General features: G+C 32.2%; 1 protein-coding gene across 5 annotated transcripts in view; it reads right to left on the reverse strand.

The window, feature by feature from the left end:
• Positions 1-14381, reverse strand: part of TMEM161B (transmembrane protein 161B) — a 63571-nt gene that overhangs the window by 19608 nt on the left and 29582 nt on the right. For all 5 annotated transcript variants that reach the window (XM_023523184.1, XM_011377819.2, XM_023523187.1 and 2 more), the window contains 2 exons: positions 12752-12849; positions 6150-6306 (listed from right to left, as the gene is read on the reverse strand). Coding sequence is in view for 3 of the 5 variants with exons in the window: in XM_011377819.2 (XP_011376121.1) it covers positions 6150-6306; positions 12752-12849 (255 nt within the window). In the remaining 2 variants the exon portion in view is untranslated. The remainder of the gene's footprint in view (positions 1-6149; positions 6307-12751; positions 12850-14381) is intronic.

The following is a 14381-nucleotide window of genomic DNA, read 5'->3' on the forward strand; positions in this document are numbered from 1 at the left end:
TTTCAAGCACCACTTTTACCCCGTTCACTTATCCTTTTCTCCTAATGAAAAAAAAATGCTTCATATTATAATATCAGGAGATATCATTTCTCCAATGACTTGATGATTTCATGGACCATCATACCAAAAAAAAAAAAAAAAAGGCAATTACTACCACAACCGCTCCATCCTCATTGTAAGGCTTTCTTTACCCTTTATCGTACTCATACCATTAAACTTGGCATAAATGGAATTGGAACACAAAGACTTGGTCAAATAGATAAGAGAGTATTAGTTTGGGTTTAGGAGTAAGATTGGAAGCAGGTGTGATGGCTGAGATGCATGTACAACTCAGCTGACGCAGAAAGCAGAGCTGATGACATGAGATGGCTGTTTTATGTTCCAATATTCAAGATTTTAGTGTCACACACTTTAAAAACTCTTTCTCACGCTTTTAAAACTTTCAAGACTCTGTAAAAATTATAATTCTTTTCCTACATAAGTATGTCAAACAAAATTGATGGGGGGAAAACACGGAAATAAAATATTTTCTTCTTTACTTTTAAGTGAACCAATTATTTAAGTTATATGTGTCTAATTTGGGGACCACTTTAACAAAGGACATTTCATCAATAACAACTGCAGAGAATCTCTGAATCAACTGATGTATGTGTGACTCTGCAATTAAGTGGAGCTATTGTCCTATGTAATCAATGGAGACATGTGTTTGACTAATAAGTAGGCACATACAATAAGAAAATAAAGAGAAGCCAGACAGAGGTCACTGCAGCTATACTCTGTTCATAGGGTATGAAAGGCATACCAGATATGTTACAACTAAGATAAGACTATAAACAGACTCCTCCTTGGTGTTAATCTGGATATTTGGCATTTAATTCTGGTTTCCTGCATGACATTGAAGGCAGTAGGTCATTTTCTCACATGTACAAGTTCGAAGGAAAATCACATACCCAAGAATAGACATGATTCTACTTTCCTTGTTCCTCCCAACCCCTTTGTAGAGGGTCAAAGTTGGCAGGAAATAGCTAAGATTCTAAAATAAAGTCCATCAGCACTTTCTGTCTTCTCTGGGATGGAGAGAGAGCCAGCTACTAGATTCCCGCAGAGATGCTATTGTTTGGTGCCTTTCACAAGCGTACTACTTAAAACTAAGCAGACCTAGTTCAGTGCTAAAGACTGTGTGGGACCTTTGCTCTCACATTATGAGGCATTACTGAGTGAAATGAAAGATGAAATTTATTCAAACAAACAATAAATGGAGTAGCTATTAAAAAGTACATTTTTTTTAATTTTTCTGGTATTAAAGGTTGTATATACATTAAATAAACCTGGGTATTGAGAATGTGAGTATTCATAAATACCATACTATTTTAATACATCTATAAATCATGAAGAAATGAAGCAAAAAGAATATTCCATAATAAACAATATTTCAGAGAACATGAAAAAGTACCACAACATATAAGTGGCTAGTGCTAATTATCAAGTAAAAATAATTTTAGTGTATTTCATATGACTTGATGTCTAGAGATGGGTCTTTATTCTGACTAAATGATATTTTTCATATATTTAAAACTATAGAATTAAACATTAATATTTTAAATGCTTGAATTTAACTTGCTCTTGAAATTAGTACAACAATGGATATCTGGGGATGTTTCTCAACTGACACACATAATCACTATTTCTGCCCCATACAATATACACTTTGTGAAGATGTTGACTCTTAAGGCTTTGTTCTGGTTCTTTTGGTCTAAATTATACCTAAGTCAATTCAAAAGAGTCCATAGAGAGATAGCACAGTGATGATGAATGTCCAATCATCATCACTTATAGCTTTAAAACCAGTTTAGCAGTCTCTGGACAAATATAAAAGATGTAAGACATGCATTTACTCTGCTAACTCCTAAAATCTGACTAATAAACCATATAAGAAGGAAAGTAAAAACCTTCAAAAAATAAAGAATAGGAAAAGAGATGACAATAGAAAAAGAGACTTCAACAAAATTCGGAAAACAGTAAGTAGATGGACAAGCAATAACTGATTTAGATTTCAGCTTTCTCTGCTACACTGGGGCTACAAGGGGAGAAACCTAGTAAGACGACAATTAATTCATAATATGCACTGGAAGTAAGGAATTTGAGACAACAGATATCCTCAAGGCAGGGCTGCAGAATGGATGAAAACAGAATGACTGACTGAATGTTTGCATTAGTAGTAATTAGACTTGCCAGATCTTCTGTCTTACCTAATTATATAGTTTAGGTGATGGCCCTTCCCCAACTGTAGCAGAACTCAGAAGAATTAGTGTTAAACCAGAGAAGATTGGGCTTGGGAGTATCAGGCAAATCTAAGGGCAACAATGAAGAGCTAAAAACAAGGGAGGGTCGGAGGGGGGCGGGGGAAGAATAGGACTTAGACATGCATTTAAATTAACGCCTGCATACTGAATGCTGAGTCTCAGAACCTTCTTTCCCAATCAGCTCCCACAACACTGGCTGTCACACTTAATACACCACAGATGAGAAAATGAACAATTCTTCTCTGGAGAAAATGAAAGGTCAAAAACCTGCAGACACTGATATTTACAAGTTCCTCCACGAATGCTGGCAGGTTTCCACTCACCATTCATGAAAAAGCCCACCAATCAATAAGTTCCAGCCACTCGTACAAAATTTCCATTTTTTTCAGTCTTCCTTCTTGAATATAAACAGATACTCAAAAATCAGAAGACACTTGAGAACCTTGTTTTTAACGTTAACAGTGATTAAAGCAAAAAGCGGGGAAGGGGAATCAAACAATGCAAGTTTTAAATTAAACTTAAAGGATATTAATATCTTTAAAAATAAAAAGATATTATATACCCATGACACAAGAATGCCATCAAAATGGAACATTAAAAAAAAAAGTCTTAAAAATTAAAAAATAACGGTTGATACAAAAATTTCAACAGAAAGGTTAAAAACATTAAGAGAAAAATCAAGAATATAGTATAAAATAAATGGGAAAAGGGAGATAAGTTAAAATCATTCAAAGAAATCGAACATCTCACTGAGTTTCTGAAAAAGACAAAAAAAAGAATCTTACCAAAAAGACAATATAAAACCTGTGAATAAAAACAGATTGAGCACTTCAGCTTACTTTTGGCCTCTCCCGAATCCATACCAAAATGACGGTAAAGGAATTTGTTTTTAAGTAAATAAATACAATGAATGAAAATAGAGGAAAAGCAGTTAAATTTTAAAAGCTAGAAAGCAGGCAGATAAGTGGTAGATGACTAATAGAATAAGGAAGCTCAAGTGGAAAGCCCAGATACAATCTGATTTTATTCCAGAACTCCCAGAAAGAATAAGGAACTGATCAGATACCACGTAATTCTCTACATTGGATAAAAGTGTGAATGTTTTTTAGCAGTGATGGGAGGTATTAGGAAAAAGGCACTACTAAAAATAAGTACTTTAAAAAGTAACCAGTTAAAACTCTCCCCACCTCAAAGAAGTCTGATGATTTATGCTTTGGAGAGGATAGAAAAGATGATCCCTAGCCTATCCAGTGATTCAGCAACCTGTCTTACCATGTGTGCCAGGCTTCAATTCAGCCTTTTAGTGCCTCACACTCAAATATGAACAGGCGAATATCACCGGATCTAAGAACAGTCTTTAACATGAAAGACAGCTACCAAACCAAGCAAAATCAACTCAGAGTAAAACAATATTTGGCAGAAAGGAAAACTTCAGAAACTCAGAATCACAAATAGACACAAGATAATGTAATCCAAAAAAATAAAAAAAGGATTCCATAAAGGTGGGGGGGGGGGGAGGTAGAGAGGAAGAGACAGAAAAAGAGCTCTTAAAAATTAAAAACTATAGCAGAAATTAAAAACGAAAATAACTAAAGGATTGGGAAGGCTGAGAGAATCTCTTTGAAAATTAAAAAATACAAAAATATAAACATAAACATCTATATGAGAGAAAGATTATGACAGTCTTAGGGAATCAGTCTAGGAGATTTGCTACCTGAACACTAAGCTTTATAGAAACAGAGAAAATGGAGAAAAGGAAATCACAAACAAAGCAATTTAATAAAATTTCCGGAAGTCAAGACCGTAAATATCCAGACTGGCGAAGTCCCAGCATAATGGATGAAAACAAATCCTTGACAAGGCATATCACAATAAATATTAACACACTAAGTGACTTAAGATGGGAAAGATTCAACAAAGGAAAAATATAGGACATGCAAAAAGAATCAGAAATTAGAATGGCAAGTGGAATTCTTAACGAGCAAGAATGGAACTTCAAAATAAGATAATGCCTTCAAAGTTTTTAAGAGAATGATTTTAAAACTGTAATTACATTCTCAAAGGGTTAATCAATCAGGTAGATAAAAAATACTTTCAGGTCCCAAAAACCGCAAGGTCACAAAAAAAATATACTTCCCATGCAACGTTTCTGAAGATAATACTGGGGATAATGTTCCACCAAAATGAGAAAGTAAACCAAGTAAGAGGCAGACATTCAATGCAAGAAACAAGAGTGCCAATTCAAGAAATGCAAAAAGAATACTTGAGAAGTGACTGGTTCTTCCAGGGAGATAGCTATGCATCAGTTGGGAAGGTTAACCAATCCAGACTAGGGTTCCAGAGAACTGTCTCCAAGATGATGAAATTGACATACTACTTGATGCTTCTGAACATTCTGAGAGATTTATATACTCAAAAGACTTGGAGGCTGAATAAAATGGACAAAGAAAACAATGCAAATAAAAAACTAAGACAAGTTTTCATCTGTAAATAGTGTTTACATAGTCATAGCATAAACACTGAAAATTCTTTAAAATGACATTACTATACTTGGAAGATGAGCTGAATAAAATGATCAGTGGTTGGTGACAACCTGGGCAGATGTGCTATGTATGGCCTCATTTCCACAGTGAAATGACAATAGTTAAAGCCTAAAACTGAAATTCAACAGTGGTCTTGTATACATATGGAAATATAGATGTAAACATTATACAGAAAGGAGCTGGGGGAAGTTGCCTCAGGAGAGGTAATAGAGAAAAGAATATTTAATTTTAATAAAAATAAGAAGAAAAAATATTGCCCATTAGTACAGAAAATGAATTTCTAGATTTAAAAGTTAAACCTAGAACTTAACACAATTAATGATGAAACTTCAGAATACCAAAAGGATAAAGAGAAAAAGCTTCTACATAGAGGGTGTGTATAAGGAGGCGGGGGCAGTGGGAAGGGCGGCATATGTCAAGAGAAAGAGGGCATCCAATTTTTCAAGAGTTTTCAAATCCCTGAGGAAAAATTATTTCTTTCTTACAATTTGTGCCTAGCCAAACTATCCAGTGAGTATGAGGGGAAATAAAGATATTTCAGGCATGCAAGATTTCAAGAAAATAGTACTGCTCTAAGGACACCATAGAAGAATGCATTCTGATAAAAGAAGACAAAACCAAGGAAGGAGATGATGTGATCCAAAAAGAGGCACAGAGAATTCATAGGAAGACAGTGAAGAAAACCCCAGGGTTGATAGCTATGTAGGAAGCTTAGAGAACTGAGGGCTCTAGGAGGATATTTTCATGGGGGAAAAAAAAATACAAATGATATATCTGAACTACTAAGGTTTAGAAATCTGTAGAAGAGCTTAGCTTCTAAAACACAAGAATAAAAAATTGTTCAAGGAAGGTAAAAGGACACTATAAATCTTAGCTATAAATATTTTCATAGGCACAACTAAAACCAACTTACTTTTTTAATAAAAAAAAAAGTTGTCTCCTTACTTTTCTGAAAGAATAGAAGGGAAGAAAAAGGAAGAAAGGTGACTAATATATACAATTAAAGAAATACCATTATTACATGAAATTTAAACATATGGAAGAAAATCCTAAAAGAGGTAAAAGTGGCTCCTGTGACATGAGACTTGGAAAAGGCAAAGCAGGGAATTGGCATCTTTCTCTGTATTTCAGTTTTTAAACTATTTACCTCTACTTTGAAATTTTTTTTCAATTAAATAAAGAGGATTTCAACAAAGAAAAATTCTCTAATGATCTAAAATCTTAAAAATCACAAATGAGAGCTAATGGTGTTAGCTGAAAAAACAAAATCATAAAATAATGTTAATGATGTTTTGAAGGATACATTGCAAAAGACAAAACAAGCAGGCACCAGACTAAGCTGATATTCATTTCCTGTGTGGGCTTCATCAAATTGTAGTAGACTTCAGTTACTAGATACACAACTGTAGCAGCCACTGTAAAATCCACCAGCCACTGGTATTCTGGAAAGTAATGCAATGCTGAAAAAGAAAGGTTAAAAAAAAAAAAGGTTTTACTTTCATAAACAGCTAAGAAAGGTTTATCTATAATTAACTCTAAACGTGCTAGACTTTATTTTATGTGGTGATCTGCAACATAAGAATTACAAATATGAGAATCTAAAAATGCAGGAAATAGATCAAGAATGTTGGCATCCAAAACTAAATTTTAATACCCCTTAAATAATTAAAATAAACCTGAAATGATTACCAAAAATTATTTAAACTGTTCTTAAAAATATGATTGCAAAATGAGTTGGTATTTTCTTAGCTGATTAGCTATTTTTAATGAAAATTATAAATCAAGTTTTTAAGAATCTGAGCTTTGATATTTTAGAATACAACTTATGGTAGACTACTACAGACTTACTCATATTCATTTCTGTGAAGAAGCTAAACTTTATGTTACAGTTATAAACTACACTACTGGAGGGTTAGTAATTTTGAGTTACTGCAGATTAAAATAATAAATAAGTATACATTTTATTCCTTCTTCTGGTCCTGTAAGAAAAGCTGATGAAATGTTTGTCAATTTTTCTATAAAACCACACCTTTTGAACAAATTATTTCATCCTTAAAGGGTTTACATTAAAATTAGTATTCTCTGAAAATAAATATGATTCCATCTCCCTTTTCATCTCAGATATTCTAGTTTACTTCTGCCAGAATGTAGTCCAAAATATTAACATCATTTTGTAGAAGGCCTCCTAAAAATGTGGAAATAAATCAAGTACATAAACATCAATTTCTATGTTCTCTCTGGCATATAATAAAAAGATCTATGTTGCTTTGGAAAAATTTTAGTTGTAAAATGTAATACCTGAGTACACTTTAAAGCCACGCATTTTTAGAAAAAGTATTTTTAAAATACCACTCAAAGAAAGACATTTAAAATATCAAAACAAACTAACCAAACTTAATCTCTATGAGGTAATAGCAAAAATTCTAAATCCTTTTGTGATTGGTTAAATTTATTTGCTTCAAGTTAATTTAACATTCTTAATTTGTTTCAAGTTATTTAACTTTTTGGTAATTGACCTAATAGCTTCTGAACATCAGTATGAAAAATTTACCCTAAAGTGGTTGCAGGATTCCCACCCTTCAGTTACCTCTCTTCTCCTCTAAAATTCTCCATGCCTGCCCATACTCACACAAGCTTCTTCTAGGGAACTTAATAGCAAACAGCAAAGAGACATTCAAATGTTATGTTAAGAGGTTCTTAAAATAGTTAATACAAACTGAGATATCATTTTAAGATATTCAGATATCAATAATATATGCATTCAAATTATGCATGTTCAATCCAAGCATTATATTATTCTTTTTGTATTCAATAATATAATTATGTATCTTCCTTTTCACAGACTATTAGAATCAAAAGAAAAGTTAAGAGTTTACCAAGTCCAGTAGTTTAGGCAGAAAACTCTACTTTGACTTAAACGCATACACAACAGGCATTCACAAATAAATACGTCATTATAAAATTAATAAAACAGCTTTCTGTTGTTCTGATGAACTGAAATGCTCTTGATGTTATGTGGCCAGTTGTTAAACCAGTATCATTTGCAATTAGTTCTCAAAATTATATAATTGAAACAAAACATGGAATAAACTTTGTGCTGAAGCCAGATTACCCCAAATTTCAAGTTTTTAAATTCAATAAAATAGCCTAGTTCTCATTGACTATTGCTAACTCATTCGTTGTATAACCCTGGTCAAGTTATTTAACTCCTCTATCTAATGAGTTTTAAAAAAAAACCCTAAAACATTGATAATAGTTATATATCTTATAGAATTGTGAGGATGAGTTAACACAAGTAAAGCACTTATAACACTATCTGATACATATGGAATTTTAAGTTCTTATTAAAGTTGATTAGATGAGAACTATTCAATAAACATTAGTAAAAAATCTACTAGCAATCATGGGAAATGTACATATATTCTTTGTTTTATAGATGTCTGTGAACATTTTATCCAAGTTAAGCACATATAGGATAGTAAAACGAATGTAACAACTAATCAAAAAGTGCTTTTAAATGTTTTAAATTTTGCATGAAAAAGTAAAAAAGAAAAAAATTTGAAATAATCAGTCTTAATAGTCTTAATGATATCAGACAATTGACTTAAATTGACTTAAATTGTCTGATATCATTAAAAAGAATGTATATTTTGCTGCTTTGGGGTTGACCCTATTTCAGTTAAATCACACCATCCAGAAAAACCTTACTAGAGTCATCTATCATCTCATATATATTACTTTGTGATTCATAGTGGCTTCAGTATACTTGAAAGTTGATTCTACATCTACAAATATTTTCTGTGTATATATGGAAAGGGTGTCCTAGAACCTTAAAAAGAAACAAGAAAAAGCTCAAATAAACAATCTAATCTTATAATTAAAAGAACTAGAAAAAGAACGGCAAACAAAGCCCAAAATGAATAAAAGAAAAGAATAAAGATCAGAGTGGAAATAAATCAAAGAGTCTAGAAAAACAATACAAAAGATTAATGAAACTAAAAGCTGGTTCTTTGAAAGGATAAACAAAATTGACAAATCCTTAGCCAGACTCATCAAGGAAAAAAGAGAGAGGACTCAAATAAATAAAATCAGAAATGAAAGAAGAGAAATAACCATAGACTCCATAGAAATACAATAGATCATAAGAAAATACTACGCCAACAAATTGGACAACCCAGAAGAAATGGACACATTCCTAGAAACATATAATTTCCCAAGACTGATTCAAGAAGAAACAAAAATCTGAACTGACCGATTATCACCAAAAAATAGAATCAGTAATCAGAAACCTCCCAAAAAACAAAAGTACTGGACCAGTTGGCTGCATAGGCGAATTTTACCAAACTTTCAAAGAATTATCACCTATTCTTCTCAAACTATTCCAAAAAATTCAAGAAGAGGGAAGGCTCCCTAATTCCTTTTATGAGGCCACCATTACCTTGATTCCAAAACCAGGCGAAAACATTACAAAATAACAAAAACATAGGCCGATATCTCTTATGAACATCAATGCAAAAATCCCCAACAAAATATTAGCAAACTGAATTCAGCAATACATTAAAAATATCGTACACCATGATCAAGTTGGATTTATTCCTGGGATGCAAGGTTGGTTCAATATCCACAAATCAATTAATGTGATACACCACATTAACAAATCAAAATATAAAAACCATATGATCATATCAAGAGATGCAGAAAAAGCGTTAGACAAAATCCAGCATCCATTTATGATAAAAACTCTCAGCAAAGTGGGAATAGAGGGAACATACCTCAACATAATAAAGGTCATATATGACAAACCTACAGCTAATATCCTACTCAATGTGGAGAAGTTAAAAGCATTTTCCTTAAGATTAGATACAAGACAAGGATGCCCACTTTCACCACTCCTCTTCAACATTGTATTGGAAGTCTTAGCTACAGCAATAAGGCAAGAAAGAGAAATAAAAGGCATCCGAACTGAAAAGGTAGAATTAAAATTCTCGTTATTTGCCGATGACATGATACTATATGTAAGAGTACCCTAAAGTTCCCCGCAAAAAACTGTTAGAACTGATCAATGAATTCAGTAAAGTAGCAGAATACTAAATAAATATTCAGAAGTCAGTGGTATTTTTATATACCAATGATGAACTTTCAGAAAGAGAAATTGAGAAAACAATCCCATTTATAATTGCGTTGAAAACTATAAAATACCTGGGAATCAAATTAACCAAGAAGGTAGAAGACCTGTTTTCGGAAAATTATAAGTCATTGAAAAAAGAAACTGAAGAAGATACAAATAAATGGAAGCATATACCTGTTCATGGGTAGGAAGAATCAACATTTTTAAAATGGCCATACTTGCCAAAACAATCTATAGATGCAATGCAATCCCTATCAAAATACCAATGGCATTTTTCGGAGAGCTAGAACAAATAATCCTAAAATTTATATGAAGCCCTAAAAATCCCCAAATAGCCATGGCAATCTTGAGAAAGAAGAACAAAGTTGGAGGCATCACACAATCTGATATCAAACAATACTACAAGGCTACAGTAATCAAAACAGCATGGTACTGGCATAAAAACAGATACATTGATCAATGGAACAGAAGAGAGAGCCCAGAAACAAATCCATGCCTATACTCTCACTTAATATATGACAAAGGAGGTAAGATTATACAATGGGGTAAAGAGAGTTTCTTCAATAAATGGTGTTGGGAAAATTGGACAGATACATGCTAAAAAAAGAAGCTGGACCATCTTCTTACGCCATATACAAGAATAGACTCAATATGGATTAAAGATTTAAATGTAAGACTCAAAACTTCTAGAAGAAAACATAGACAGTAAACTCTCTGATATCACTAACAAGAATTTCTTTTCAGATGTATCTCCTTGGGCAAGGGAAAAAAAAGAAAAAATAAACAAATGGGACTACATTAAACTAAAAAGTTTTTGTACAGCAAAGGAAACCATTAACAAAACAAAAAGACAATCGACTGGGAGAAGATATTCGCTGATGATACATCTGATAAGGGGTTAATATCCAAAATATATAAAGAACTTATACAACTCAACAGCAAAAAAACAAACAGTCCAATTAAAAAATGGGCAGTAGACCTGAACAGATACTTCTCCAAAGAGGAAATACAGATGGCTAACAGATATATGAAAAGATGCTCAAGGTTGCTAATCATCAGAGAAATGCAAATTAAAACCACAATGAGATATCGTCTCACACCTGTTAGAATGGCTATCATCAAAAAATCAAAAAAACAGCAAGTGTTGGCGAGGATGTAGAAAAAAGGGAACCCTCATACATTGTTGGTGGGATTGCAAATTGGTAAAGTCGCTATGGAAAACAGTATGGAGGTTTCTCAAAAAGTTAAAAATGGATATACCTTTTGATCCAGCAATTGCACTTCTGGGTATTTATCCAAAAAAACCCAAAACAATAATTCGTAAAGATCTATGCACTCCTATGTTCATGGCAGCACAATTTACAATAGCCAAGATATGGAAGCGACCTAAATTCCCATCAACAGACGACTGGATAAAGAAATTATGTTCATATACATAATGGAATATTACTTTGCCATTAAAGAAAAATGAAATCCTACCATTTCTAATGACATGAATGGACCTAGAGGTTATTATGCTGAGTAAAATAAGTCAGACAGAGAAAGATAAATACCATATGATTTCACTTATATGCAGTTTCTAAGGAACAAAAAGAATAAACTAATCAAAAACAGACTCACAAACACAGTGGACAACTTGGAGAGGGGGACTGGGAGGCTGGGAAAAAGGGGTGAAGGGTTAAAGAAGTACAAATTAGTAGCTGATAGTTGGGCACGGGGATGGGGAGCATGGCAGAGGGAATGCAGTTAGCATTAATATGATGGCTAAGTGGAAGGCCAGGGGAGGGAGGGAGCAATTGGGGGGATCATTTTATGAACATTATAGATCTGAAACTAGTTTAAATAAATACATTTATAAAAAAAAGAAGGGCCAAATTACATGACACTTTACATAATGCTACCAAAATATTTTTTAAACATGTTATTTTAACTCCTCACTTACTGTGTAAAACCCATTAGTTCTCGAATCTGCTCAAAAATCAGAACCACTTGAATCATTTTTAAAAATCCAAATTTGCAGAACCCACTTTAGATTTATTGATTTTCCAACAGTAGGTACAGGATTCTTTATTTTTTAAAGAGCTGCTGAAGTGATTCTGATGTACAGACTGTTTTGAAAACCAGTGTTTTAAATAATATCACTTTAGATAGATGCCCTTCTCTTTTAGGATTCAAATAATTTCATATAAATTTAAAATAATTAGTTATTATGTAATTATAAGCATTGACATACAGAGAAAAAACTGAATGACTTATTCAGATATCCAATGGGTAAAAGTGAATCTTGGAGTAAAGTTTTCTGATTCCTAATCCAGTTCCTTATTCTAAAACCACTTTCATTTCTATTAAATGTAAGCACAAAATATAACTATTGTATATACAGGTAATTCAATACAAATGTACAAATGCATTTATGCAAGCAAGCCACATTACAAAAGAAACAGACTGGCATAAGTAGCAAAATCTCTAGAATCTGATATAATGAAAACTGACTGTGATCTCAGCATAAAGAGAAATTGTGTAACGAATTTGTGTAAATCAGTCTCTTCTGAAAAATGGGAAAAATGCTTCCTACAAGTTAGGCGAATAGAAAGAGAAAATTCAATTCAAATGAAGTTATTCTGAGCTTCTAAGCTGAGAGAGAGTTCATATTCCATATAATGGACTTAATGTATTCAAAAAAAAAAAAGCCTAGACACAATAGATAAAATAAGTGTATTTTCACTATATAATATAAAACAGATATTTACAGAACACTTTACCAGGATTTCCCTTACCTAAAGTATCCACTTCTGTAACTGACTTTGTTTCTAGATGGAGGTCAATATCCTTTGGAATGGTTAATGGCTTACTTTCAATGTGACCATTATATTTCCTATAAAAATGAGACAAATGCACAAAAAACAAGTTACCTACACCGTTATCCAGGTGCTTGTATTAAACTAATTACAAATGAGGTTTTGAATTTCACAGTGAAAAAGAAGCAGAATTTCTAATATTTCATCAAAAAGGAGGACAGGTACTCAAAAGTAGTTTTTAAAAGGCGACTACAAAATGATGTAAAGTATTATGTGAAAGTACATACTAGCAGAAAAAGAGTTACCTACATTAGTGACAGAACAAAATCTTAATTGCTAGCTCAGCATTTTACCCCATTTCTCCCACTCTCCTGCAGTTAAAGACAACATCTTTTCTTATAGGTACAAAAATGAAAGCAAATGGAGACAAAATGTATCTCTCTTTGAAATTATACATGTACACAACACATACATAACAGACCTGTAGCTATAAACAAATCAGTTAAAAATATATTAAAATTTATGTGTATGAGAAATTCAAAAACATGTAAGGCTAACTCAGAGTTGCTTTTGCTAAAAATCATGGATGGAGGAAAATAGAATTCTTCAGGTGCACATACATGCATCATTCCCAAATTTAATTTTTAAGATAAACATATATAGAAAGTAATAAACTAAGTTTCAATAACATTAATTATGATACCAAGAAACAACTCTGTATTTATTCTTGAATAAATATAAACTGGAAAAACCTCAGTAAAAATGTTAATTCGTGTCAACAAATCAAATAATTATTGCTACTAGAAACAGTGTCATTTAGTGCATCTTTTCATAAATGTCAAGCATTATCAACATATAAAAATTACTGTAAAAATAACAGAATTACTGACTACAGATATATAAGAATTCAAATGTATGTAAAATAAATACTATACTACATAGCTAAATTTTACAAATCTTGAACATGGTAGCTATGACTAGGCAGAGGTGGAATAGTTAAAAAGAAACATAGAAACTAAAAACTAACTTGGATTAAAATCTTGACTCTTAGCAGTTACCTGAACTTGCACAGTTCATTTAATATCTTTTATCAACAACTTCATTCGTGAGTAAAATATAAATTAACAGCTAATACAGAAGGATGTTGCATGGATTAAATAAAACTGTGTTTTAAAGTGTTTTGGAAATTACAATATTAAACAGGAATATTTAATTAAAGGACATAACTATTGGAATTCAGAGAAAGAGGGTTTGGACTTAATATTTCAACGAGCTTCAAGGTTTATTTGTAACTACAAGTGAAAGAAAATGGTAGCGAGATCAGAAAAGACAATTTTTCAAATTTCTAATATCATGCCAAATAACCATTAATATTTAAAGAATTTTTAAAATTTGGTGACGATTTGTTGTCACTCACATTTCATATTAGAATAATAGTTTCAGGTCCTAAGAATTCTTCCCCAACTGAGGAAACTAAGGCTCATTCAGAGAGACTAATTAACAAGCACTTTCCTTGAGTATTCAATTTAAATAGAGATATAAAATTTTAAAGTTGGAGTGATCTTTCAAAATTACCGTGTTGTCCTTCTATTTCACAGATGAAGCTGCT

Source organism: Pteropus vampyrus, unplaced genomic scaffold (assembly GCF_000151845.1).
Source record: "Pteropus vampyrus isolate Shadow unplaced genomic scaffold, Pvam_2.0 Scaffold11, whole genome shotgun sequence".
Taxonomy (NCBI): Eukaryota; Metazoa; Chordata; class Mammalia; order Chiroptera; family Pteropodidae; genus Pteropus; species Pteropus vampyrus.